At 40.4% G+C, this 25,154-nt stretch overlaps 1 protein-coding gene across 1 annotated transcript in view; it reads right to left on the bottom strand.

The window, feature by feature from the left end:
* The window catches only part of LOC103129430 (contactin-associated protein-like 5), a 154,363-nt gene that overhangs the window by 95,221 nt on the left and 33,988 nt on the right, over positions 1–25,154 (bottom strand). The window contains exons 3-4 of the mRNA XM_007540520.2: positions 22,048–22,241; positions 5,711–5,858 (exon numbers count right to left, since the gene is read on the bottom strand). Of these exons, the coding sequence (XP_007540582.2) occupies positions 5,711–5,858; positions 22,048–22,241 (342 nt within the window). The remainder of the gene's footprint in view (positions 1–5,710; positions 5,859–22,047; positions 22,242–25,154) is intronic.

The raw sequence follows: 25,154 nt of genomic DNA, 5'->3' as shown, positions 1-25,154 counted from the left end.
TCTGCTTCTTCTTCCTGTGTGGCTCCTCTGGAGAGTGTAACAGTTTCAAATTACATTCATCAACTCACTGAGGGTCGCAAGTGCATGAAGCTCCCATTTGTGGCTTTTATGTCTTTAACGCGTCAGGTATGCACAACATAGTGTGAAAGCAGGTGAAGATATGATAAAGAGACATTAAAGAGATCACAGTGGGATCTTACTGTTTACATCGGCAGCAGTTTTACGGTGTGTTCCCATGAGACGGTTGAAGCCGAATGTCACAAAGTGAGTCGTTTTCCCCAAGAAAAAGGTCGATGGAGATGTTCACCAGACAGGAAGAGCAGTATTAAGGAATGCGATGGCATGATTTCATGTAGTTATCAATTAAATGTTTTCTTTGCAAAAATGTTACATCAGTCAAGACATCAATAAGTAACCCCTCTGTCACATGACTGCACAACAGCTTTTAAATCCCATTGCTTTGAGGAAGTCTGATGTGTTTGACCACCAGATGCGCCAACATCAGCACTGCAGCACTCGCGCGCCGTCGCTGCAGAAGCACCACAGCAATGACCCGACGACAACGTTGCATAACGTCAAGCTTTCCTGTCCAAAATGTTTACCCACTTTAGGCCAGAGGCTGAAAAAGGAAAGAGAAACTGAAGACCTGCCTTACTGCCTGATTAATTCTGATAAGAGTAATCTGACCACACACAACATAAATGATACAAAAAACAAATAATTATCTGACTATTTAAGAGGCACTGAAATATCGTCCCTGCAGTCAGTTAATACTTTCATTTGGAAACACAAATTAAACAAAACAGAAATGATGCAGCATAGTAGTGACTTTCACCAAATTGTTCTCATTGTACACAGACTATTTATATGAATGCATCAACAGAGGCACGCACACTTTAAATATTTAAGTATTTGTCTAAGACTCGATGTGCTAGATGAAATCCCTCATTTCCTGGATTGCACCTATGAAAAAACTGCTTTTTTAAATGTTCACTATGGGAAGAATCTGTGTGACAGCAGTGTAACACTGAGGCAGAGGTTAAGCTGGACTTTATTGTTTGCTAATTCGAGTGAAGGAGTAAAAAAAATAAAAAATAAATAAAATCCAGTCATATGGCCGTTTTTATCCGTCAATTTTTTTTAAATAAAACTGACATATTCTGTGATATTTAAATTTGACTCAGTTTAATTACCATTCAGTTCAAACAAGTCCGCATTGTGCTATCGCACATCCAACACAAGAAACGTTGTTCTCTGCAGTGACAGAAAACACTGACTGTGGCCTCAGTAACAGCACACAAACACTTAGATTAAACTCCCACTGTGAACGGTTCACCTGCTGTGGCCCACAGCCTCCTCCTGGTCCTTCCTGGACCTGAACTGTGCATCCACTTGTGCATGATCAAATGTCTCACCCGGGATTGCTGCAGAGGCTGCATGCTAGATTCAGCAGAATGGGAACCAGTGGTTCAGCTGCACTGGTCTGTGACCTGAAGTGGCATCCATTTGAAAATGTCTGCATGTCTACAAAGTGGTAAAGAGTGTGAATTTGTAATCCTTCAAAATGATAGATGGTCTTCAGATTTCTCCACCACCTCTAAAGAAAAAAAACAACAAAAAACAGTCAAAGGAAACATTGGGTTAAATCGACCGCGTTTTTAAGGCCATGACTTGTAGTTAAAATTATTCATGAGAAATGTGCTTCCTTGTTAAACAAAAGGCAGTTTTCCTTCATAGCAACATCTGCAGTTTAAACGCAGATCTGCAGTGAGTATTCAAAATACAACAACGCTAAATAAATGTTCCAGGTAATGCAATGCAGAATAATTCGATTTAGCCGCAGCAGGAACAATTGTTGATTTTATGTTTAATGTGAATGCATAGTCAGATCATTTGCAAATTACTGCCTTAAAAATTTTTGTGTAAATGCAAATAAACAGGGTTTTCCTCACACTGTGAGCGTCTTAAACCAGCGGAAGCAAATCCCAGCCGATATAAAAGTGTTCTGGATAGATCTGACGAATGGCCTCCAGCAGCACTAAAAACCCAAAGTTAGGGATGAAAAAATGTCTACAAGACATCAAGCTTGGGATTAGTACACTATCCTCATGAAGTTAATTGGACTACGAAGGTTCTGTTGCTGATACTGATGTTATAGGAAGAGAGATGGCTGTATGAAAATGGAAAGGCTTTGATATTCTTGCCCTAAAACACTAAAACATGGCGGACCGTCTGAAGATAACCACCACAATTCAGTCATATCCAATGAATTAAAATGTGTTCTGGTGAGGCTTGTTCAAATTTAAAGAGTCTTTTTAAAATAACTCTTAAGCAGATACTGAACATACTTTTCATTAAATCCACATTTCTGTATTTCATTTTTTTTATTTTTGTAATTTCTCTGGTGCAATATTCTAATCCTAAATATGTTTCCATTAGCTGTAAGCAGAAAATCACAATAATTATTTACAGTAAAGGCTTGAAAACTCTCTCAAATTAAGTTATGCGTTGTATTTTTAGTGCGTTCTGTGTAGCGTGTCAGAATTGTTGTATGGCACTTACAAAGTCACTTTCTAAAGTGGGTCATTTCGCTATAATGCTGGAAATTTGCTTTGGATTTGCTTCAAAGCAACGAACAAAAAGACGGAAAAGAAAGGGGAAAAAGAGAAAAACCCAAGGAAGCTGTAAGAATTGAGGAGATGGAGAAAGAGAGAAAACACACTAGGAATCTGCTTCTATACCAGCAGAAAGAGACAAAAAAACAAAGAAACCAGAGCAACAAACATTGTCTCCACTTTCCTAAAATGATTACCCAGGTCGTTTTCTGCCAAAACTGATTTTGGCGCAAACAAAATCACCCTCTTTTTTTATTGACAAGCAATGATTTAGGCAAAATAAAGGAGAAATTTTCACCAAAAAAAATGACTTAGGCCATTATTTTAGGAAGGTGAAACACGCATATAACAACGCCACTGATAAGTACACAGTACTAAACAATGCAAGATGCATGTAGTGTCAACAACAACCCAGAGTTTATCTGTCAACACCTGATTCTATACCTTAGCGAAGGTCTGTTCAGTGTTTTAACTTATGGAAATAAATCAGGTAGGAAAAAAATTCTAAATGTACAGCAGGTTAGATTTCATTTTTGATTCAACATCAGAGTTTAGTGAATCACTAATGTACAGCCTTACTAATACTCAGACCATGTTATTTTCATTTTGACTCTTTTGCAGTTGTGTTTTACAAGGGTGAAATGACTGTTTTAATAGAATACATGGCATGTTTATTCCTGTTCTGCTCCTGCCCTCAGTCTTCAAAAATATTTTAAAAACTAGCAGTGAACTTAATGCTCTATAAACCCATATTTGCTGTTTTAGTTTGAGTATATATATTTTTTTTCATCTGAAAATAATCTCAGAGGAGTGTAATGAAGGCATAAATTGTTATGAAATCAGACCCAGGAGCAGACAGGAAAAAGAAGTCCAGTGTCTTCCTTTAGTTATTATTTCCTGCTTCTATTCAAAATCTGCTTTAGAAAACTGTTTAAGGGTAGACATGTTGTCATCCAGGTTGACGTCGGGAGAGAGGAGAAAACAACAAACATATGTCTGCACTTGACTTATTTACTGTATGACTAGCTCGCTGTCACTGCCTCATGGAGTCACAAAACCAATGTCTGGGATCATGAGCGCCCCCTGCCATGAGGCAGGAGAACTGCCTGCCTCGCCTCAAATCTGTTCTCTGCCTTTTCTGATCGCTCCTCAGCACATGAAACACATTACACACACAGTTGGTGACAAAAAACACTGTACATTATTTTCATTAGCTAAATTATGGAAAATCAATTCATATATAAATTGTTTTTTTTTAGCCATTTTATTGCTGGCGTACAAACAGGACGAACATGCTCTCATAGAATGGCAGCCAGTGCAGTTAGCGAGAGGTTGCGAAATCCCAGGTGAGGCTACTGCCTCACCGGCTTCGCTTCTGAGGATTTGATTGGAAAATTGCAAAAATTCAGCAATTTTGAAGAAAAAGTAACCAAAACTGGTTAAGCTAAATAAAAAATGTATACTTTATAGTACAAACCACAGGGTGAAAATAGCAATATAAATGGTCTTATCATTATATCCATTGTGTATTATTTTTCCATGATGACAGGTGAGGCTCGGCCTCATCTGCCTCCCCTGACCGCACGTCACTGATGTCTACAAATATTATTACTGACAAAAACATCTATAACTCACTATCAGCTTCTGAATTGAAGAGACACTGATCTAAACCTGCTAATGACTGATTCAGTCGTTTGATTCTTGGATTGGTAACTGGTTAAACTGAACTGCTTGTGTGGGATCTTTATCAGTATGTGGACGTTTTTGAATGGATTTAATCAACTTATTTGGAAAAGTTTGTGGTTAATGGAAGATTGATCTAGTTATTTGATGGAAGTTTATCCTGTATATATTGTAAATAATTTTTCCAACTACAATACAAATCACCTGTGAGTTAAATCAACCCTGATCCTCCCTGAGTTTTATCTTTGGGTCTTCTGATAAAAAGTCATTTATTTTGAATATTGATTCCCTCATTTTAACATGCAGCATCATAAAAGCTACACTATGGTGCAGCTTGATAGGTAAATGTAGTTCTATATGTCAACTAACATTAAGATAAACATTGATGGATAGTCATTAGCGTGACCTTATTAATGTACCTGTGAGTGTAAATGGGGAACCGTACGGTTTGTTTGTTTTCAGTCCTATAACCAGTACACTGTTTAATATTTCAGTGTCTTTCAGAACTTTTCTAAGGTTTATCATCTTTCTAACCAGTGCCTTCCTCTCTCTTATTTTTTGTGTTTTTCAGCTGCTGCTCAGCAGTTTGAGCCAAAGCTGATAGTAGAGAACCAAAGTGATGCCAACCAGAGTCAAACCTGGTTCATACACTACAAGGCTTAACCTCATTGATGCTGTTCATCCACGGAGAGTAGGCTGTTGTTCTGACAGTCAAACAGGAGTCAAATGTGTTTACAGCTTTGTCCCTGTTTTCTTAAATAAAATGTTATATTCATGCCATGTTGTCATTTTTAGGCGTGTGTACACACATTTCTGGAAATATGTTAATTTAAGATCATTATGAATGACATAATACCCATCATCTGCCAATAAAATTGTGTATTTAACACCAATGAAGAAACTTTTAATCACATGATATGATGTAGACCTTTCAGACCAAAAAATGTACATGAATCAACATTGATTAATTAGCCAAATCAACCCATATGTGCATGTAGATCCACAATCAGATGATGGTTGAATCAGCGTTAGGGTTTCAACCATCAGCTATGGTTGAAACCCTAACGCTGATTCAACATGCAAGTCGCCGACCACTTTCAATTTTGTTTCTATGTCAGGCTTCAACGTAGATTCAATATTTCTGCCTGACGTTGTTTCACTCATACTGTGCTATCTGGGTGGTCGCTTTAAAAATGTCCCAGTGCTTGCCTGAGGTTGATGTGGTGAGCATTAGTGAAATAAAATAAAAAAATCTCCTCTTCTACAGAATCAAGCCTTGTTAAAAGCAAGAGGTGAGAAAATGTTCTTCATTACAATCCATCAGGGGTAAACGGCCTAAGCAGGAGCGGGAAGCTCCACGGCGCTGAGTGCTTCCAGAGAACAGGCTGAGCCACGGGGGGTCGGGTACTCACTGTAGGAACATCCGAACACCTCCACTCTCAGGCCCATCCACCCGCTGGGGTTCCAGTCAAGAGGGACAAAGCGCAGGAAACGCGTCTTCACCGGGTGGGACAGCTTGTTCTGGACAACCGTCTCCGAGTTCACATTCCCGTCAAACCTCTGCAGGAAGAGGGAGGACAGAGAAGAGTTAATAGAGAACAAGCCACCAATGGTCTACTTGGACCTGGTGAGCGCAGTAAAAGTCTCAGGAGGGTGAAGAAATGAGCATCTCCTGAGCACCCTAAGCAGAAGCAGCATGAAAATCTAAATCCTTCTCCAGCCAAAACAAAACAAAACAAAAGATAAAACATAATTATGACAGGACCAAGGCAAGGCCAATGTCTGCTTCTTGAATAAACTATTTGATGGAAAGTGATAAGAAGGATGGTGTGCTGGAGAAATGTGAGAATATTCGTTCTAACAGCACCGCGAGAGGTGGAGGAGAAATGACCACTGAGGCAGCCCGAGGCAAAATAAGGGCTCTCATATTGTGTTTTTCTCCCTGCAGAGCTAAAAGCAAAGACCTCTGAGTACAACTATGAGATGTCATTCTTCTTTTGCTTTTTTTCCACCCCTCGCTGACTTCCAGTCTGCACCAGATAACGCCAGAGGACATAAACAGTGAAACACAGTGAAAGATGGAGGCTGAAACGGAGACAAACAGCCTCTCCTCTAAAATGACTGATTACCAGCTCCACCATAGCCGATTTCTGGGCAGGTGACACATCAAATCAATAAGCACGAGAAAGAACCAAGATGATAGATCTTTGACAGAGAGGCTCCAGGCTTTTAAGAATAGTTCAACACAGTCAGACAGGAAAAATCATTCAGCTTGCTTTTGGAAACAAGAGAACACAAAGGGAAGGAGCTGGAATGACCGTGGGACGCTCGTGGAGCGCTGTGGAGCAGAGGCATCATTAAATGGAGCAAGACCCAGCTTCTTACTGGATAATCAACGCGGCAGCAGAGTGCTGTCGCTGATTTATGCCACTGCTTTCACCATTTTGAGCCATGGGCTGAGTGGAGCCTGGTGGCGGAGTCTTAAAACAGGAAGAGCTGGCATTATCACAACACGCGCTATAAGTCACATCAGCACAGGAGGGATTAGCTAACGCCACTGGGCTTTGCTTGTGTGGTTAATGTGTGTGCATTACCCCAGCTCTGCTGTGGAATGTTTCTGAAGGAAATGAGGCAGGCCAAAAAAAAGCGTGCTCAGATGTTCAGTGTGAAGGTTGGAAACTCCACGTCGGTTGTTTTGATGCAAACAGTCTGCTGTGGATGCTACACTCAGCTGCCGTCCCAGCATTAACTTCATTTAACTGCTGTTAGGTACTTAAAAGCTCGCACTGAACCACTAAAAGTGAAAAGTAGGCATTTCCAGATCAAATATTCATCCGTAAGGATGAGTAAAACGGAAAGTTGAAGGAAACGATGCATTCTTAGCAATAAATCATGAGTGAAATTTTGTGAGGCAGGAAAAGGACGAGGCAGATTTTCTGTGTGAGGACTCACTGCAGATCCAACCCCCCGCCCCCCTCCCCCGAATCAATCGGCTGCAATGCCCCCTCAGCATGTAGTCAAATTCTACAGAGTCCTGCTAATGACCTCATTATTCGATTCAGTTGTGTTGAAAACAGAGACACGTGTACAAGTCGCTGGACGCTGGTCCTGGAGGGCTGCAGTTGGGCATCTCTGGACCGCTGGGTGTGCTATGACCATACAGCACGAGGACAAAGGAAATACAGAGTAAACCTGAAGGTTTTACATGTATTCTTACTCCTTCACAGGTGATTCAAATGGCTGAATCCTCTGCAGAGACCCTCTAAAGAGCCAGTTATTCAGGACTCACAGACATGCAGGACACCGGCGCTTAATAACTGTATTCATCAGGATGAGCCTCCTGTGTTGTCCAATGGAGGTTGACAAGGATGACGAGATTCAGTCCAGATGTTGGACAGAGGTGGTTGTTTCTTCAGCATGCTGTCAAAACACTGAGGGACCATGTCTCTCAGTCTTTTCTAGCAGTGTGTATTTTGTCCTGGAAGAAAAAGTTCTCCCCACCTTTTGTGTGATATTACACACACTGGTATTCTGTGTATAATTACAAGTCCAGGTACTGTGCTGTTCTAGTAGGAACAACATTTTTTGTAACATCTGAAGTTTTGTAATTTATACGTCATATATGACAGCAGTAATGAGCATGTATCTGTTTCATAACACTTAGCTAAACAGAGAGCGTCCCTGGTCACACAGAAATACTGGTCTCAGAATTGCAGTGCATAAAAAATAGAGACATATAAGAATGAATTACAACTGTCAGACCAGACTTAGTTTTAATTAGTATTCAGATAAGTTGCTGCACAAATTATCTTTTAATTTCACTACGATGAATCATTTATACTTATATCAATTTGCGCAGCAGGTCTTTTTACACAGAGTGGTCTAGTTTCATACAAATCACACAGATCCTCTTTCAGAAGAAGAGAAAGAAGAAAAAAAAAACAAAGTGTAGGCTTTTATTGTTGAAGAGACTTTAACAGACTGAGAAAAATCCAATTTTCCAACCAGAGTAATCCTGATGAAATCAAGTGAAAACAATCATAAACATTAAAGTGTACCCACATGTGGAAAAATACCTGAAAATAGTGATGCAATTTATCTTGGTAGTCACTGAGTGGCAGTTGGAATCATTAACGTCTCCAACATTAAAAACTAAGAAACTGTCCCACAATGTTCCTTCCCAAATATCCTTCTACGAAACTGAATAGACTAAAAACCTCGTATCTCGATGTTTTACAGTCAATCGCTTTTGCTTCTGTTTCCACCAATAAATATCCAACAACAAAAAACCATCTAAAAGAGCTGCTGAAGAGTCACAGTTTTGCAAATATAATGTTATAGCAATACTTGAAATATGCCCACAGCACTCTTTACATACGTCCCTGTGAAGATGTGTACAAAGCCATAAAATAAACAAAAATACCATGAGAGTGCTGAAAATAAATTACTATAGGAAAAAAAACTCAATTTAGGCTCATTTCTTTATTGAGGGAAAATAAATCCCACATCAAGAGACTATTCTTTTCAAAAACATCCAACCATTCTACCCAGTTACTCTGTCGCTAAGTGAAACAGTATATAGACTTTTTACACACAGACACATATTTAAGTATTAATTTCTGCTCGTTCTGACGGTTTCATTTCCAGCTACGTTTAGAATTAGGATGTTACATCAGACCAATAAAATAAACATTATTACCACAGAAATGTGGGCTGTAATCCTCCAAATGAATCAATAAGGTAATTTTGATCTGAAACTGATATAAATACTTTTTTTTTTTTCAATCTCGGCAATTCTTTCTTACTTGTCCAGTTAGGACCATATTTAGACCACAAAGGCTATCACAATACAGCAGAAGAACTGCCTGAACAGTGCAGGCGGATAGCAGGAACCCGGTAGCGACATCCACTTTGTTTAATTCAGTAACGATGACGAAGCTCCATCAGAGCAGAGCTTTAAAAAGGATCTCAGCCTTGGGTGGCCGCCTACTAACCAGGCGCTGCTGGTGTTTAACTGCAAATACTGGGGGTGACATTTTCTTTTTATGCCTTTCCCTTTAGGATGTCGGGGATAAGGAAGGCCAATGATGGCGAGAAACTGGAATAGATGTAAAATGTTTATTGATTTAGGGTAAGAATGATCATGCCAAAAGTGAGGGATCCTCATACGACTACACCAGAAAAGCTCCGTAACGATCCATGTGACAACACAAGAATCACTGGTAATAATTTATGTTGTCATCAATTATAGCTGCTAGGTATGGGGTGGATGGCAAACGTTTGCCAGTGAACATGTAAATAATTCAGGGTAGCCTTGAGAAAAAAAAATGCTGTGATATGATGAAACTCCACATTTTTGGCATCAATTTAGAATTCAATGGAAGACAAATGTGGAATTTGAAAGGCAAGAACAGACTGGGGAAAAGGATGCTTTGGGATTGTTTTCCTGCTAAGAGACAAGGACTCTTTTCAGGACTCGGTGCCTGTGTGTGTGTGTGTGTGTGTGTGCGTGCGTGCGTGCGTGCGTGCGTGCGTGCATGCGTGTGTATTTCTGTGCGTCCGTCTGAGCGTGCGTCCATGTAGGGGGAATGATCAAAGAGATCCAGAAATATGGCTCATTGATTTGATTTTACTGCATAAAAAGCATTTCTAAGGTAACAACAGATCATCTTAAGTTTGATAAGATAATGGAGTGGCTTGGCCACAAACCAATTCTTAATAATACAGAAAACCTTCAGTTATAAGTTGAAGCAAATGTATAAATACATAATGAAATCTTTACCTTTTTCTCAAGGTCAGAGGTTAAAAAGGACTAATTTTTTCCCATTTGTGGTCAGTAAGAGCTTTTTTTCTGTTTACTTTAAAGTCATAAGTTACACACATTTCCATTGTATTTAGCAGAATTGCCTTTTACATATATAACATGGGTGAACTGAAAAGTTCCCTAGTTTGTTCCTCGGATAAAGTTCAACAATCTGGGAAGATTCGTCTCCTCAAATTTCATACTTGGTTCTTGGGACTACAAGTAGATTTTGGTTGACGGACGTGGGGAATCAAGTCTGGAGGTACTGGAGCAAGAAGTCAGGTTTTTAAAATGAACTCTAAAATAACCAGGTTCAGGCATTTTCAGGAACGAATCAGTGAAATAACCAGGAAGTAACCAGGAAGACAAAGTGACATGGAGTGAACGGATGTAAGGCTCTCCCATAAAGCCAAACTTGTCATCACCTGCCCACTACCTGATCACATTCTCAGTTAGAAAATATTTTTTTAAATGATTAAATTTGTTTTGGACTAGTTGTTTTTGGTAACCTTTATTGAGAAATTGCGAAGGCTTAAATTTCTTACATTTGACTTAAAAGCCAAGTTGTGGAGTTCAATACATTGGTTGATCAGAGGGCCCAAGTTTTCTGGGCCAATAATCATCTGTGATAATTGGACAGAACAGTTGCAGAGACAAGCATACCTTGGCATATGCCACACTTTATTTTAACGTGGGCAACTGGCTTCAGCCGGGCACCAAACTTCTTCCACACTCCAGTGCAGCTGGCCATGAGGAGGATCTAAGTATCCTGTTAATATTATGCAGCTTCTAGCTCTCCAAGATCTATGTGTGATTCTTGTGAATCCAGGCGGTGCAGAAGTTTGTGCGTCTGGTTAGTCAGTCATCATTACCCGAACGAGCCGTCCTGTGTGGGCCAGTTCAGTTGGAATGCAGATTTCCTGTCACGCTGGGATATTTTTGAAACGGGAAGCTATTCTTTTTTTTTTTTTTTTTTTTTTTAAAGTATGGCACTGAATTCCTTCAGAAACAATCAAAATTCTGCAAAGAAAAAAGTTTTCCTGGATGCCGACACTGCGCATAACAAGACTCACACTAAACTAAAGACTAGCACTAGTGTCCCAAAATACATTTTACATGTAGTTCACCACATTCTGCATGGTCTACATTCTTGTTATTTGATCATCATTATTAAACTCACGCTATCTGGATCGGAGCCACATGCCCTCTAACTGACTCTGGACTGCACTCACTCACTCACTCACTCACTCACTCAATAACAACACTCAGATGTACGTCATCTTGAGTTATTGGTATTCTAAAGAAATCCCACCTCAGGAGCAGCTCAGGCTACTCTGACGTCTGTCTGGAAAATGTTGCAGCAGAGAGCAAGCCATGTGTTCCAAGTGGGAGATCAAGTCTCGTCTGTGGATAAGGGCCCGAGGGTCCAAAAGACGTTCCAAAGGGCCAGAGCAGCAGGTTCGGCCCCTATCCACCAAAACAGGCTCACCCTACGGTGACTTCATTATTTCTATTTATGTTGCTGTCACTGTGGAACAGTTCCTCCCTGTTAATTAAGACTCTTTATGCTTCCTCTCCCGTGATGAGCTCCCTTGTGTCAGTTTTCCTCTTTTTCTGCATAGAGAACAGGCACATACGTTTATTTTAATCAATTCACTGGGGGGACAGATTTTGCTCCCGGCGCTGAAGATGCTACAGTATGTTCTAGAAGGTTAGTGGGAAGTTAAACAGCCTGAGGCGTCACCACGTTAAGGGAACGCAACAAAAGCAGAACCACGCTGGGGAGAGGAAACTCTGGAGTGATCCCTGCTTGTCAGTCACCTGAACGTCTCAATTGACAGTCTCATATTTTTCTTCAGCCTAAGAACTTATTCTGTCCCTCATAACGTTTAGCTTAAAGCTGCTTCATTTGTTATTTACTTTTGTTTCGCTTTGAAAAATTATTCACGTGCTTTGAAGTCTTCAACTTTCTGGCACTATGTGAACGCAAACTTTGACATATTTCTTTGGAGTCTGATGGTACAAAGCAACATAAAGTAGTTCACATTACAGAAGTGGAAGGAGTTTTCTGCAAGGCAAGTGATGCAAAAGATATCGCTCTTAATTGTGACGACAAAATGATGACACCTGGAGGACGGCGTCGAACGTGTCTCGTTTTCGCCCCCAGGAAAACGAGACACGTGCCCAGTAAGTCACAGAGCAAACGCCTTAATTTGGCCAGATCTTGATGGAATCTTGCTGGATACATTTTTACAAGTCTAATAGTGGGACCACACTATGTCACCGGCTTCCAACCATTTCACCAAAGACGCCCTGTGTTCACTGTCACTGTTACTGGTGTATAAAAAAAAGCCTGTAGTAAATAAACAAGCAATGCTTAGCCTGGTGGAGGTGCAAGAAAAGCCTGATTAAAGCTTATAATATACTGGGGAATCACTGTGTTCTAAAAAATATTGTCAAAACAAAATGACAAAAAAAAAGGAATCTTTTTGTATGAATATCTATATTCATTCATACATTCATCCATCCTGCCTAATAAATTTAGTCCTATTTATTTAGTCCTGTATTTTGTCTTTCACCGACTTGGTCCAGAATGGAGTCTTCCGATGATCCCAGACCTGGCAGGACCTCACCGTGATCCAGGTGATCCGCGGGCACACATGCGTGGACACGCATTCATTCTCTCGTTAACACAATGGGCCAGAGTGATGGAGAGGAGAAGTAAGACATGTGGCTGGCACAGCACTGTGTTGTCACAACCAAGAGATGACCTGGTGTCAGACCCTGTGGCTCCCGACACCAGGACCACAACAAGACGTCAGGATGTCTCTGCACCTCGCTCCCCTCATTAGCACCAAATGCATACATGATTTGTCCTCTGCAGCAATGACGCCGATTATGATACAGCACCACTTGTCATTAGTCGATGCATCCCACTCGCAGCTCTAAACTGGTATTAAAGGTGGGCTGGATGATAAATTTGTCTAATTTATGCCAGGCTTTGTGGCACAGTGCAAAGTGCAGGCACAGGTAACACACGATTGTGTAATGATACTAAAGGAGCATTGTCAATATAAGCCCAGTCTTAGTGGACAGAAACCTAACTGTGGCCTTTTATTCACTGTCTGGCGCCTTTTATTCACCGGCACGCAAAGAGGCGACAGGTACCTCTCAATCAAGTGGTTGTCCCAATAAATGTTCATTGTCTTTAGTTACCGTCTCATTATTGTTTTACAGGAAATTGCTTTGACATTTTTAAAGTAGGTGATTATTGACTATCACGCTGTGGATGTGCTGGGTTGTAGATGGAATAAATGACTTTCACGCCTTTCCCTCACAGCGTTGTTCTGCTGGAGGTAAGTCAAGGGAAAGTTGGCTGCTCCGATATACGTTTGTTTTCTGTGTAGGCGTCGTCGTTCACGTCGAGGTCTCTGGCACATGATGTTCACTATTGTTTGTGTGCTCTGTAGCAGTTTTGAGCAGTTTTAACCGTTATTGTGAGTTTTATGGATAGTTTTATTGTCTTTTTTTTTTTTTTTGCCGCGGACATGTCTCCACTCTGTGCCGGTACAGTGCAGTTTGTTTTAACACTGTTTTTTTGTTTTCATGTTTAGGATTGGAGTGCAGGGAGAGAAGAAAAAAAGAAGAAAAAAAAAAGAAGCATTTGAAAAACACACACTTTCTAAGAACTGCATGTGTTTTTCAGATTCAGTTTTATTAAACTTGTCTACAAAATGGTCATGATCAAATTTAGCAGCCCTGCATCAGCGGAGGATCTTGCCAAAACCCACTGAATAAAAAAAAACACTGGTGTGACTCATCCTTTGAAAAGCCAGTAACATGCTCCAACAATCCTACTCATAATGGCTCATTCTGTCAGAATAGACTTTTGGAATAATGCTGCTTATTGATGACGGTGCAAACCCTTCATTTTGCCAACATCAGGTGTATATCAGATATAGTGAGCAAAAGGTTGCTCAAATTTCCTGTGTGCTGTGCAGCATTAGTCCAGTCAGGAGCACCATTACCACTGTGTTAGAAGGATGAAGGAAATTAGCAGCATAAAATCACTCTTTGGGGCTCATGCAAACACATTTTAATTCTTGTTAGGTCCCTGTCTACCTGAATCATCAACATGCAGGCAAATTAATGTTTAAATATCCCCCTCAAGAAGGAGAATTTGTTTCACACATTTATTCACCACTGCATTAAAAAGAGATTTTCAAATAAGGGTTTGTTAAGATAATGAAGGATAATATGGACTCCCTGCTGAAACACATCCCCCTTCCTAACTATGAATATATGCAAAGACCATACAGTTAATGAACTCTGAAGGATATTGCAAATATTATACAGGGTTTTTAGGTTAAAGCATTGTTTAAAACTGGGGCAAAGCTAGTTTCAAAAAAATGTACTTAAATTGTACAGCACTATTAGAAGGCAAACACAGTTCCCCATGCATCCTGGTGCACACTATGCATGTTCCCATTCACAGGAAACCAGCTGTGTTTTCTAAAGACATTCCTTTCAAAATGAGCCGTGGTGAAAATGTATTATTATATTAACACTGTTCCGGATTTAACAGACAAAACAAGCGAGTAAGTTGTTTGTGAAACAATAATTTTAATAGCACCACACATGATCAGTGGGTGTCACAGTTATCAGCAAAGAGAGCTGCAACTGAGAGTGAAAACAAACTCAAATCAAACCTTTACCCTCCATAAAATGATTTCTTCAAGTAAAGTTGGAACCAGAATTTTAGAGCTGGCTATTTTACTTTCTGACATTACATCACCTTAAACTTTTTATCTTCTAGATTAGTTAGGGTTATCACATGTTACATAAAGACAGTTACAGAGTCGGCCTTCTATCACCTGGAGAGCATTTCCAGGATTAGAGGACTACTGCCTCCGCAAGATCTATACTTAACGAAGATATAAACACCTCATGCTAACTATTGTTGCCATGTGGAGTCAACAACTGTAAAAGAGCCTTTGCTGACATTTTATTGTGCAAAAGAAATATTTCTCTTGATTTGTGTATCATTTTGAATCCAACTTCCTGTCAGTGAGCATTACCCAGTGAGTTGTTTTCCTTTACCCAGTGCATGGGTGGGACATGTCCAGTGGGATTGTCCAGCATGTCCAGCTGGACAATCCTTGGACTGGAGACAATAAAAGGCCCCAAAAAGTCACATTTTGTCACAAGTCATAAAGCCTCAGATGTCTCATGTTATGTAGGAGCCATTGGCATGTTGGATGCAGGGATGTCCACCAGAGCAGTAGCTGCACGGTTCAATGACCGTTATCGGACCAAAGGCCTTTTAAGAGTTTGATTCAACAGACTGGAGCTGCTGCACATCAACCTCACCCTCATCGGCCGCGTCTGACCACTCCAGCACAACATCGCCACATCCGGCTCGTCCATCTGAGGATCGGCTGAGACCAGCAACACACACAGCAGATGAGACTATTGGTCTGCACATCAGACACGTCACACCTCAGACTGTCTGTAACCGCCTACGAGAAACCAACTTGCAAACTCCTCAACCTGACCTCTGTCATGTTCAAAGGATTGTCAATCTGCTACAAATGGCCAAACCACGATGTCATCAATGCACATATGAAGATCAGTAAATACTGAAAATACATTTTGAGTTTCTCTATATATTGCGTAACCCAAATGTTCATAAAACTCTTACATATATTTGACATGGTGCATTTATAGTTTTGCTCAGTGCAGAAAAACTCAAGTATGAGTTTATCTTTAGTTGCATTGATTACTACAACAGCATCTTCACAGGTCTGCCTAAAAAAAAAAAATAAAAAAAAATCAATCCTCCAACTGCAGCTGATCCAGAACGCTGCTGGTGTTCTCACTAAAACCAGGAAGATAGAGGACATCAACCCAGATCTAAAGTCCTTCCACTGACTCCCTGAAGATCAGAGAATAGACTTTAAAATACTGTTGTTAGTTTATAAATCACTGAACAGCTTAGCACAGGAATCCATTGTGGTGCTAAGCCTCCTGGTTTTGGTCTCCCAGGGAGGACTGTGCCACTATTATTATTATTATTATTATTATTATTATTATTATTATTATTATTACTAAGAACAATACTGCTAACACTGTTGTTATTAACATTAATAATATGTTTGTTAGCAGCAGTGTGTCAGTATTATTGCTGTCATTATGAAGAACGATCTGAAATCAACACAAACCTAACTCGTCTAAGACACTCAACAGATATTTGGAATCAATTGCAATTACTAATTTAATTAGTGCTTTAAAGCATAATCATTATAATTACAAAGCAGCATTTTTCCAAATACTCCATGTGGCTAGTTTGGCTCAGCTCCAGGGCCCTTGGATCTCAGAGTAATGTCAGCAGCTTCTGGTATCTCATTAGTTTCCTTCTGCTCGGTTGCTGACAGTGAGCTGCTACCTTTGAGCTTGAGACGACTGTGAGGTGGAATCTGTCAAAAGGTCTTAGTGTGAGCCGAAGTCAGGCCAGGTCAGGGGGGGCTGCACACAAACTGCCAGCCATCCCTCATGTGAATGTGAAAACCTTGACTTACCACACGAAATGTGAAGGCTGCTGCTCATACCTGATTTAAATGTTTGCCTGTCTTTTGGTTGCTGAACCGCTCGGCCAGGATGAGTGCAGAGTAAATGGCAGGAAGTCCACCGCGCTTATGGAGTCAGTTACAAAGGGCAACAGCTCCAGGTCACACCGCTAACGTGTGAACATATTCCTTCATCTTGTCTTTGCATAAGAGTTTTAATACATTTTTTCACACAATATGAGAAATGCCAACGAGTTCTTCACTTTTCACCAAAATGTAAAAACATCCATCATCTCATAATAATAATAATAATAATAATAATAATAATAATATTCCATGTTACTCTTTCAAAGAGTTTGCCTTTATTTGCTGAGCAGCGACAGATAAGATCAGCTTGCTAATGTCTTCCCAAAGGGAAATGTTCAGAGTTGGTTTTGTGCAGTTATCTGGATATTAAAGGTATTTATTATCAAAGTAAAAAGCCAGAAGTGCATTTCCTTTTCAACAAATATACAATTATTTGATAAAGCACCAACATTCAAAAGGATTTCACTAAAACATATTTCTTAGAATAATTCTATGTGGAGAAATACATAATGGAGAAAGCAATGCAAATTTGCTTAAGTTACGAATATCTCGGCGTTGACGAAGCACAGCTCAGACAGAGGCAGAGTTATAGTTACCTTTAGTTTTTTTCAGATCCATCCAGAGAAGCCATGATGGATGACAAAGTGAAGCAAAAGGCTGAAAAAAGTGGCGATCAGATTGATCAGATTCAGAACTTGAATTTGATTTAAACTGATTTAAACTTCATCATTTGCTTAATATCTGCACATCTTGTGAATGATGCTCAGTTATGTGACGTTTTCCTCATGCCAGGCCGAGAGCTGGGATATGAAACTACAAAACCACAGTTGTGGGGGACGAACCAGGAGTTTATATTTACTAAAATAATCTTTAGTAAATTAGTATGTAATTTTTCTGAGGATCTTTGCTCAGACAGACGCTTGCTGACAGGCTAGGCTAACTTTAACTTGCTTCCACTCTGTTTTCATATGACTCACTGATATTTCATTACAGAATGTATTTCTTTGGTTACGTTTAACTTGGACTGGACCACCTTGGCATTGTTCCCATGTTTCAAAGCATAACACCTTTGATTCAAACGGTCAAAGGTCTTAGATTGAAACAGCAGGCTGTGGTGCATTCAAGGACCTCTCACACAATTGTCTGGTAAGAGTAGCATGCCCTAAAAATGATTGTTACCTGAGTGACTGCTGTTGGGAGCAGATCTTTATCATAGTCTGCGGTTTGTAAAGTTTTTAAGTAGTACTGCAAAAACAGTCTGTGACTGCAAGTCAAGAGTTATAGTTAGCATAATTATGAATGAAGAAATTAGTCTCCTTTCATTACACAATAGAAGTCAAACTGATTTATAGGATCTGCACTGCCCTGCAGTGATGTTGGTCCTTATTGATGGGGGAAATCAAGCTTGCTACAGAACTTTTTATTCACACCTTGCCTTTAGATACACACATCCAGGTTACTTTATGCTCACTTCAGTGGTTGATGATTTCGATTACTTTCCTAAAAAATCCTCAGTTTTACATATGGCAAGGAAATCATGTGTAAAACTGATTTCCTTAAGTGGAGCCTACCGACAGAAGGTTGCCCCTGGTTATTTTTGATCCAGTTGCAGGTTATAATATAATTTGGTAACACTTTATTTGGAGGGGGTGAATAAGACTGTCATGACACTGTCATAAACATGACCTAACACCTGTCATGAACATGAATAAGCCTTCATGAATATTTATGACTGCTGTCATAAAGCGTCATTTGGTAAATAATGACACTTTTAATACAAAGTTGACATTATTCAAAATGTCTTTATGACAACTTGACATTAACCAATAAATCATTACTGTTTAAACTTTACCTTTAATAACATAAAGTTACCTGATTTTTAAAGTGCAATCATTAATACTTTTATAACAAATTTATATCAGTAATGATTTCTTGGTTAATCATTGTTTGATCTTGGTTGTTTCCAGATCTGTTCCAAGCATGTCATCATTAGGAGAAAAAAAACAAAACAAAGCCGTTGCTTACTGAGCAACTCCATCTCTAAGTTTAGCAGGTGATAACGACTCACACATCAACTTCTATTTTAGCCGAAGAGCTCGAGCTACTTATCACTGTCTCTGTCCCGCACGTGTGATGTCCTTCCCCTTATTCAGGAACACCTCTCTGCGCTTCCTTCTATCCTGACAGAGAGTTGCAGAAACGCACCAACACCTCCTGCAGTGTTGCCCTTGTGGTGCCACGGAGCAGTGTGGACCGATGTGACACAGTCTGTCACTTTCTGTCTGAGTTATCATCGCACTTGTAAATAGAGCCCAGATTCCTGCACAGATTTGTGTTGTGTGGCTCTCTTAGACGATGCGACACCAGAAGAACACAATAGATAAAAAAAAAACAAAAAAACGCTGTGATAAAAAGGATGGTGAAAATGTTTTTTTTAGGACTGGCATCCTTTAAAGACATAGTGCCTTTTCTTACAGGCTTATGCTATATCCTATAGAAAACCTTGCAGTTGTCAACTCCAAAGCTTTTTCCTGAGTATTTTGAGGAGGGAAGCTGTATATTTACCTTTGGTTCAACCTTGACCTGTGACAGCTTTATGTCTGCCGAGCAGACATGTTGAATCGTAAAGGTATAGCTGAACATAGCACGGTTTTTAATCTTACTATGATTGTGGAAAAAAAAAACTCCAGCCTGGGTGCAAGTGAGAACTTTCTTATTTTAGCCTCCTGCTTTCAGATTCCTACATTTTAATGCATCTCAGATAATCTATTTTTAAATAGGAGAGGAAAATAAATAATTCAGACCAGACCAGAACCACACGTATTGTTCCCCATTCCATCTCTGTGCTTTTTTTTAAAATTTCAGAACAATGAAACAAAACCTCACTGTGCAGCAGTGACATGCCAGTAGGCAACTACAATTCTGCTAATTGGACTGCCAAGTAGAAAAACACTCTGAATTACAATTTAACATGCCGTTGGCAGCCTTTGACATAACTGGGGCAAACACAATAAAGAATTAATGACATGTGCCAACATAAGGCTACTTTCTTAGCCTCTGCATCCATGAACAGGCTGCTGGGAGTTTACATGGAGGACAAAAAGAGGCAGCATAATAATTGTGTTGACAGCAGACACTTCCCACACCTTGAACAGTGTTGGAAAAAGTGAGAGGATGTTATCTGACACTGGCCTACCCCCCTACCCAGCTGTCAATACTGCAGGGGTCCCTAAGAGCACAAAAGCAAATGCAACATCATGCAACACAAGACCAAGTGTAAGTTTCGGCCTATTCTTCTTGGAGACCGTAGAATCAGCCAGCATGCCGTTCCACAGCTGGCAGATTAACAAACGCTCACAACTCCACAAATTAAAAAAAAAAAAGAGTTGAAATCTGCATATCAACATCAAATCTGTGGGAACTTGAATTTTGTGTTGCTTGTCTGTTACTTTTAGTCCTCTTGTGTTGTGTTTTCCCGTTTATTGGTTAACTGATTCCACCGCAGTCTTCTCGGTGGTACCGGCTGAGCCTCATTCTCTGATGATGTTCCTTGTCAGTGTTTGCTGTCATTTGAGTTAGCAGAGCTTTCTGTTCTCCAGCCTGTGTTTGTCCAAGATCCCACTGGAAGTATTGAAAATGCTGAGTTTCCTCACCTCTACCGGTTGTCTGAGTGGCGGCGTTCTTCTCAGCTGGCGAAATCATGACACAAACTCCAGTATCAACGCTATGTCCGATCCAAACGAATATGACACAGTCCTACCAACTCGATCATAAAAGCTTAGAAGAAATTATACATTAAGGTCCAGAGGACTCCAAAGCACACACATTCACACACTGAGGCAGCCAAGGTGGATGAAGAGTCTTGCCCAAGGTCTGAGAGCAGAAGCTACAAGGCCAACAGGGGCTGCAGGGATGTGAGGCTGGTGTTTACACCTGCTACCCAACATAACCTCACTCTCAAGATCCTGATCCAGGGCTGACTACCAGAGCAGGCTTCTGGAGATCACCTTTATCTTTACCAAACCATGTGCTGGGTCAGACAGATTGGACGTGTGGATAAAGCATCAGCATTCCCTTCCAGATGTTTAGAGATGGTTTGTACTGAATTGCAAACGCAGCTAAAATCAAACACCAACTTTGCTCCCCAGACGCTGCTGCAGGTGACACTCCTATTTAGGGACCTAAACTGAGGTTTGTGCTCCATTAATGTGAACTGGTGACAATATAAATACCTGTGGGATCTCATTATGCCAACTTCAAAGCCAACACATCCCTTTTCTATCTGAGAAAAATGCTTCTCCCCTCAGGTTGGGAACTACATGTTTTGCAGTTTTTCCAGCATGCACGGCATTCTACGTTCTTAAAGCAGCTATTGTCCAGTGTCTTTTCACTCCAGCACAATTATAATATGACTTTGAGGCCCTTCTACATTTGGTGCATCTTGCCTTGAAAGATCTCTGTGACAACTTTCTATGCGCTCTTTCATGCGCCACTCCCTCTTCACAGGCTCCTGCCAACGTAAAATCTTTGGCTTGTGTTGCTTTTAGAAGATACTTCAACGAAGATTTTAACCCCACACACAAATGTGCCGCTTATGGGGTTACCTGAAAATGTTCCAAACTTGCACGTAGTATTCACTGGTTTGAGTTGGGCTAGCCTATAAAATCCTAATAAGATACATAAAGATTTGTGGTTGTTACCTGACAACAAGGTGAAGAAGTCTGAGCAGCTTCTTCAAAGCACTCTATAACACCTCCAGTGTTGAATATTATCATTTTCCTCCTTTTCTACAGTAATAATCCGGCGTGCTTGAAATATGTTATTTACCTTCTCAAAGGAATTAGACCTGTGTGCTGAGATTAGCTCAGCAGTGAAGGCATGCGTAGCTCGAGTACCGGCTCCCTGCAAACCCCAGCTTGACATTTCCTCATTTCTATTCCTCTATAGATTATACAAACAGTTAGTGACCTTTTGAGCCCAGCTCCCTTCGCTCCCTTCTCCCAGAGTTTATGCTAATTTATTCTAATCAACTCTGCAGCAGCTCCACAAGTACTGAACACACGCACAAGTGCTACTGACCTTTTTTTTTTTTTTTACTAACCCTCGACAAAGAAGCAGAGGCATCTTATCCAAAACATTAACCTCGTCCATCAACAACAAAGAGCCCAGAATCAGCCTCAAACTGTTTCACCAGTTCAAGGAAAAAAAAAAACTGCATTTATTTTGGGTATATTCAGTTTGAAAGACCAAGCTGGCAACTCATCTCAACTGGAATGTCAGAGTGTGGACTCACCTCCAATCCGTCTTCATGCCTGTACTGCTTCCAGATGCGACCCGTGTCGCTGTAGAGCAGTAGGTAGCTGCTGACCCAGTCCGAGCTGTCGTAGCGTCCCTGTGTAGCCACAGCCGTCACCTCCATCTGCTCCCGGAGGTCCACTTGGAGCCAGGGGTCCTGGTCTGTCACCATGGGAGACCAACCTCCCGCCTCTGCGGCAAGAAAGAGCACACAGTTAACATCTTATGTTGTGCTTGAATGAAGGGAATGTGGGGGAATCAGCATTGAAAATGCCACCATTATATTCAGTTTTCTTTTTCGTTAAAACTGCAGTGTGTATCTTCTATACACAATATTTTTTTTTTACTTTTTTTACTGTGTCCTGACAGTACATTATGAGGCAGAAAAAGCTGAGCTCCTTCTCCCTGTGGCCCTATTGCCATCTGCAGCACTAAAACTGTCTCCACTGTGCATGCTCCTGCATATTAATGTGCATTTGGTATCAATATAGGCAGTTCTAAGAGTTTATATAGAGGATCTCTCAGATTATTGCAGATTTTAGCTGTTCGCACGCATCTGTGGTCCCTGTCCCTCACAAATAAGGGCTCCACTGTCGTTGATTTAGAGTTTCCCCAAATTTTTTTTTTTTTGCTATACGCAGAAATAATGAGGGAGGCATCTGTGGACGTTTTCTAAGACTTTAACTTTCTCCATGATAATCAAGGGAGGCAAAAAGTTAAGCATTCTCTTTCGGTCTCCTGTTAACTCATCATACAGTTAGGTTTTCATTGCATTATTGTCATTTTTTTACATTATTACATTATTGTTATTGTTGTCCACCAAAAACAAGCCTCACAGGTTTTCATAACAGGTTTGAAAATATATACATCTTTCAAGAAAAAAACAACAACAATTTAATTTGGTTTATTTCAATCACAATGAACATGGAGATGGAAAGCAAAGAGGTCAGGGAGTAATTTAACACAGAGAGAGAAATAGATCAGAAGAGGAGAGAAAATACAAGAAATACACACAGTACATATGTAGTATACCAAGAAAAGTGTCACTAAAAGCACACAGAGCTAATAACCGCAGCCCAAGTCCGTATTTTTCTCTGAACACCTTCGTAAACACACTTCATTTCAGCCATTTGAGCGTCACAAACCGCTGCCACCTGCACTTGCTTTTACCTGAACTCTCCAGGTAACGCAGTCCCAAAAACGGCTGGACAGAGAATAACTTCACGCATCCAAACAATGAAGAAAACAGCGTTGCTTCGGTTCAAGAAAACACAAACACGAGCATAGGATAAAGCAAATGAAACAGCCTGCCGATACGGCAGCACTATCTTATATCGTTGAGGTAATGGCTCACTCAAAGTCTGGGTACAAAAAAAAAGAAAGGAAAAAAAGAAAGTGTGCAGGGTTGGTGATGGCAGCCGCAGTAACTCTTCAACAGCAGACGGTGGCAGTTTGAACAATGAAAACAAGCACAACGCCCTGGTTTACTACACAGGTAGGTCTTTATTTTTTTTTACTACTTATTCAGTTTCCAATATTCAATTTATTTTTTATGCACTAATTTAGAACAAATATTATTTAAAGGCGCCTTACAAAAAAATAGTAAATTGAGTCCAGTCACAAACATGTCCATGTCCTGTCGTGATGCCTGCTGTCCAACCGGTTTCCCTCTCACACAGGGCAGCCTAGCATGACAAAGGAAACATTTCCTCTGTGTTTTAAGGAATTCCACGAGCTCTTACAGTGTCTGTCACTGAGACAAGACACCCTTCTGCCATTTTACTCAGATAATGAAATGACTGTTTGACTGCACCCAAGGGGATGCTAAATAAAGAAAGGTTCTACGAGCCACGGAGCATTTCCCTGTTGTGGAACAATATTTAACAGAGTTTGTCACTTTTGGCGACTTCCCTGAAATCATTTGATGTGACGCTCACTGAAGCTGTTCTGGGCCCCTCAACTAAATCCCACATAAAGCAGCGAGATTCCCATCTGGAGTCCTGATGTGAGGAAAACAAAGAGGAAGTCTCACTTTGATGAAACCGTATGTATGATTGCTTTTCACATACTAATGGATCTGCAAAAGACAATGCTGTTAGAACAGATGAATATATACCACTGTGAGCTGTATGTTCTGTACGCTGTTTCCTGAATAGTGAAAAATCACACATCTGCCTCTCATGAACAAGGCTCAGACGGATCGACAAATCCAGAAACGACAAAAGACACAACGCAATGGCATAAAGCCACAAGGCTGCTGCTAAAACCTCTGCAAGTGAATTTACTATAAATTCCACTTACTGCAAATTCTGTTGTAGGAAAACGTCTGTTGTAGCTTTTGTGTTTTGTTGACCTTATCTCACATGTGTCAAACTCAAGGCCCGCGGTTTGAGTTTGACACTCAAACTCAAACCGAGTTTGCCCATTTTATGTGGGCGGGCCATTTTATGTGGCCCGCCCACATAAAATGGGCGGGCCACATAAAATGTGGCCGCCCAGCATTTTATAGGCCGATGATTGACTTAAAATAGGTTTTGAGCACGAATTGACTACAAACTACATCTCCCACAATGCATTTCGATTGTTACCAGCCAACAATACGGCTTCTCGCCACTAGAGAGCAGCAGAGTCACCTCAAGCTGCTTATTGATTTTCCCAGTGAATAAAACTGAGACATCAACAAGCTAACATCAAAACGTCCAAGAAAAGAAAAATCGATTTACAAGTAAGACTGTGAATGAAGATGTGTGTGAGTTGGTGTCAGGGCGGCAGGTCGCACTAGACATTTTTTGTTATCTGTTATCTTGACCGACAACATAAAAAAAAAATCGGTCCTGTACTATCTTATCCGTGAAATTACAATCATATTAACATCGACTATTTAGTCGCATTTTATGCGGTTTAGTTAATATTCACCGTGAATCCAGATCCCATCACAAATTAAGCAGATAAATACATCTACATTTTTCTCATAGTGACAAAAACCACAGACTGAGGCCCCAATAACTTTAAATAAATTAAATTAAGCGACTTCACTTAAATTAGCATCGCTTCACCCGCTGGGGTCTGAACGCACTTCCTCCTAGTTCCCATCTGCAGAAAAAT

This window comes from Poecilia formosa, unplaced genomic scaffold, assembly GCF_000485575.1.
Source record: "Poecilia formosa unplaced genomic scaffold, Poecilia_formosa-5.1.2 Scaffold545, whole genome shotgun sequence".
Classification (NCBI taxonomy): Eukaryota; Metazoa; Chordata; class Actinopteri; order Cyprinodontiformes; family Poeciliidae; genus Poecilia; species Poecilia formosa.
The sequence above is the reverse complement of the archived record's forward strand: the minus strand, read 5'-3'. Positions and strand labels throughout refer to the sequence as shown.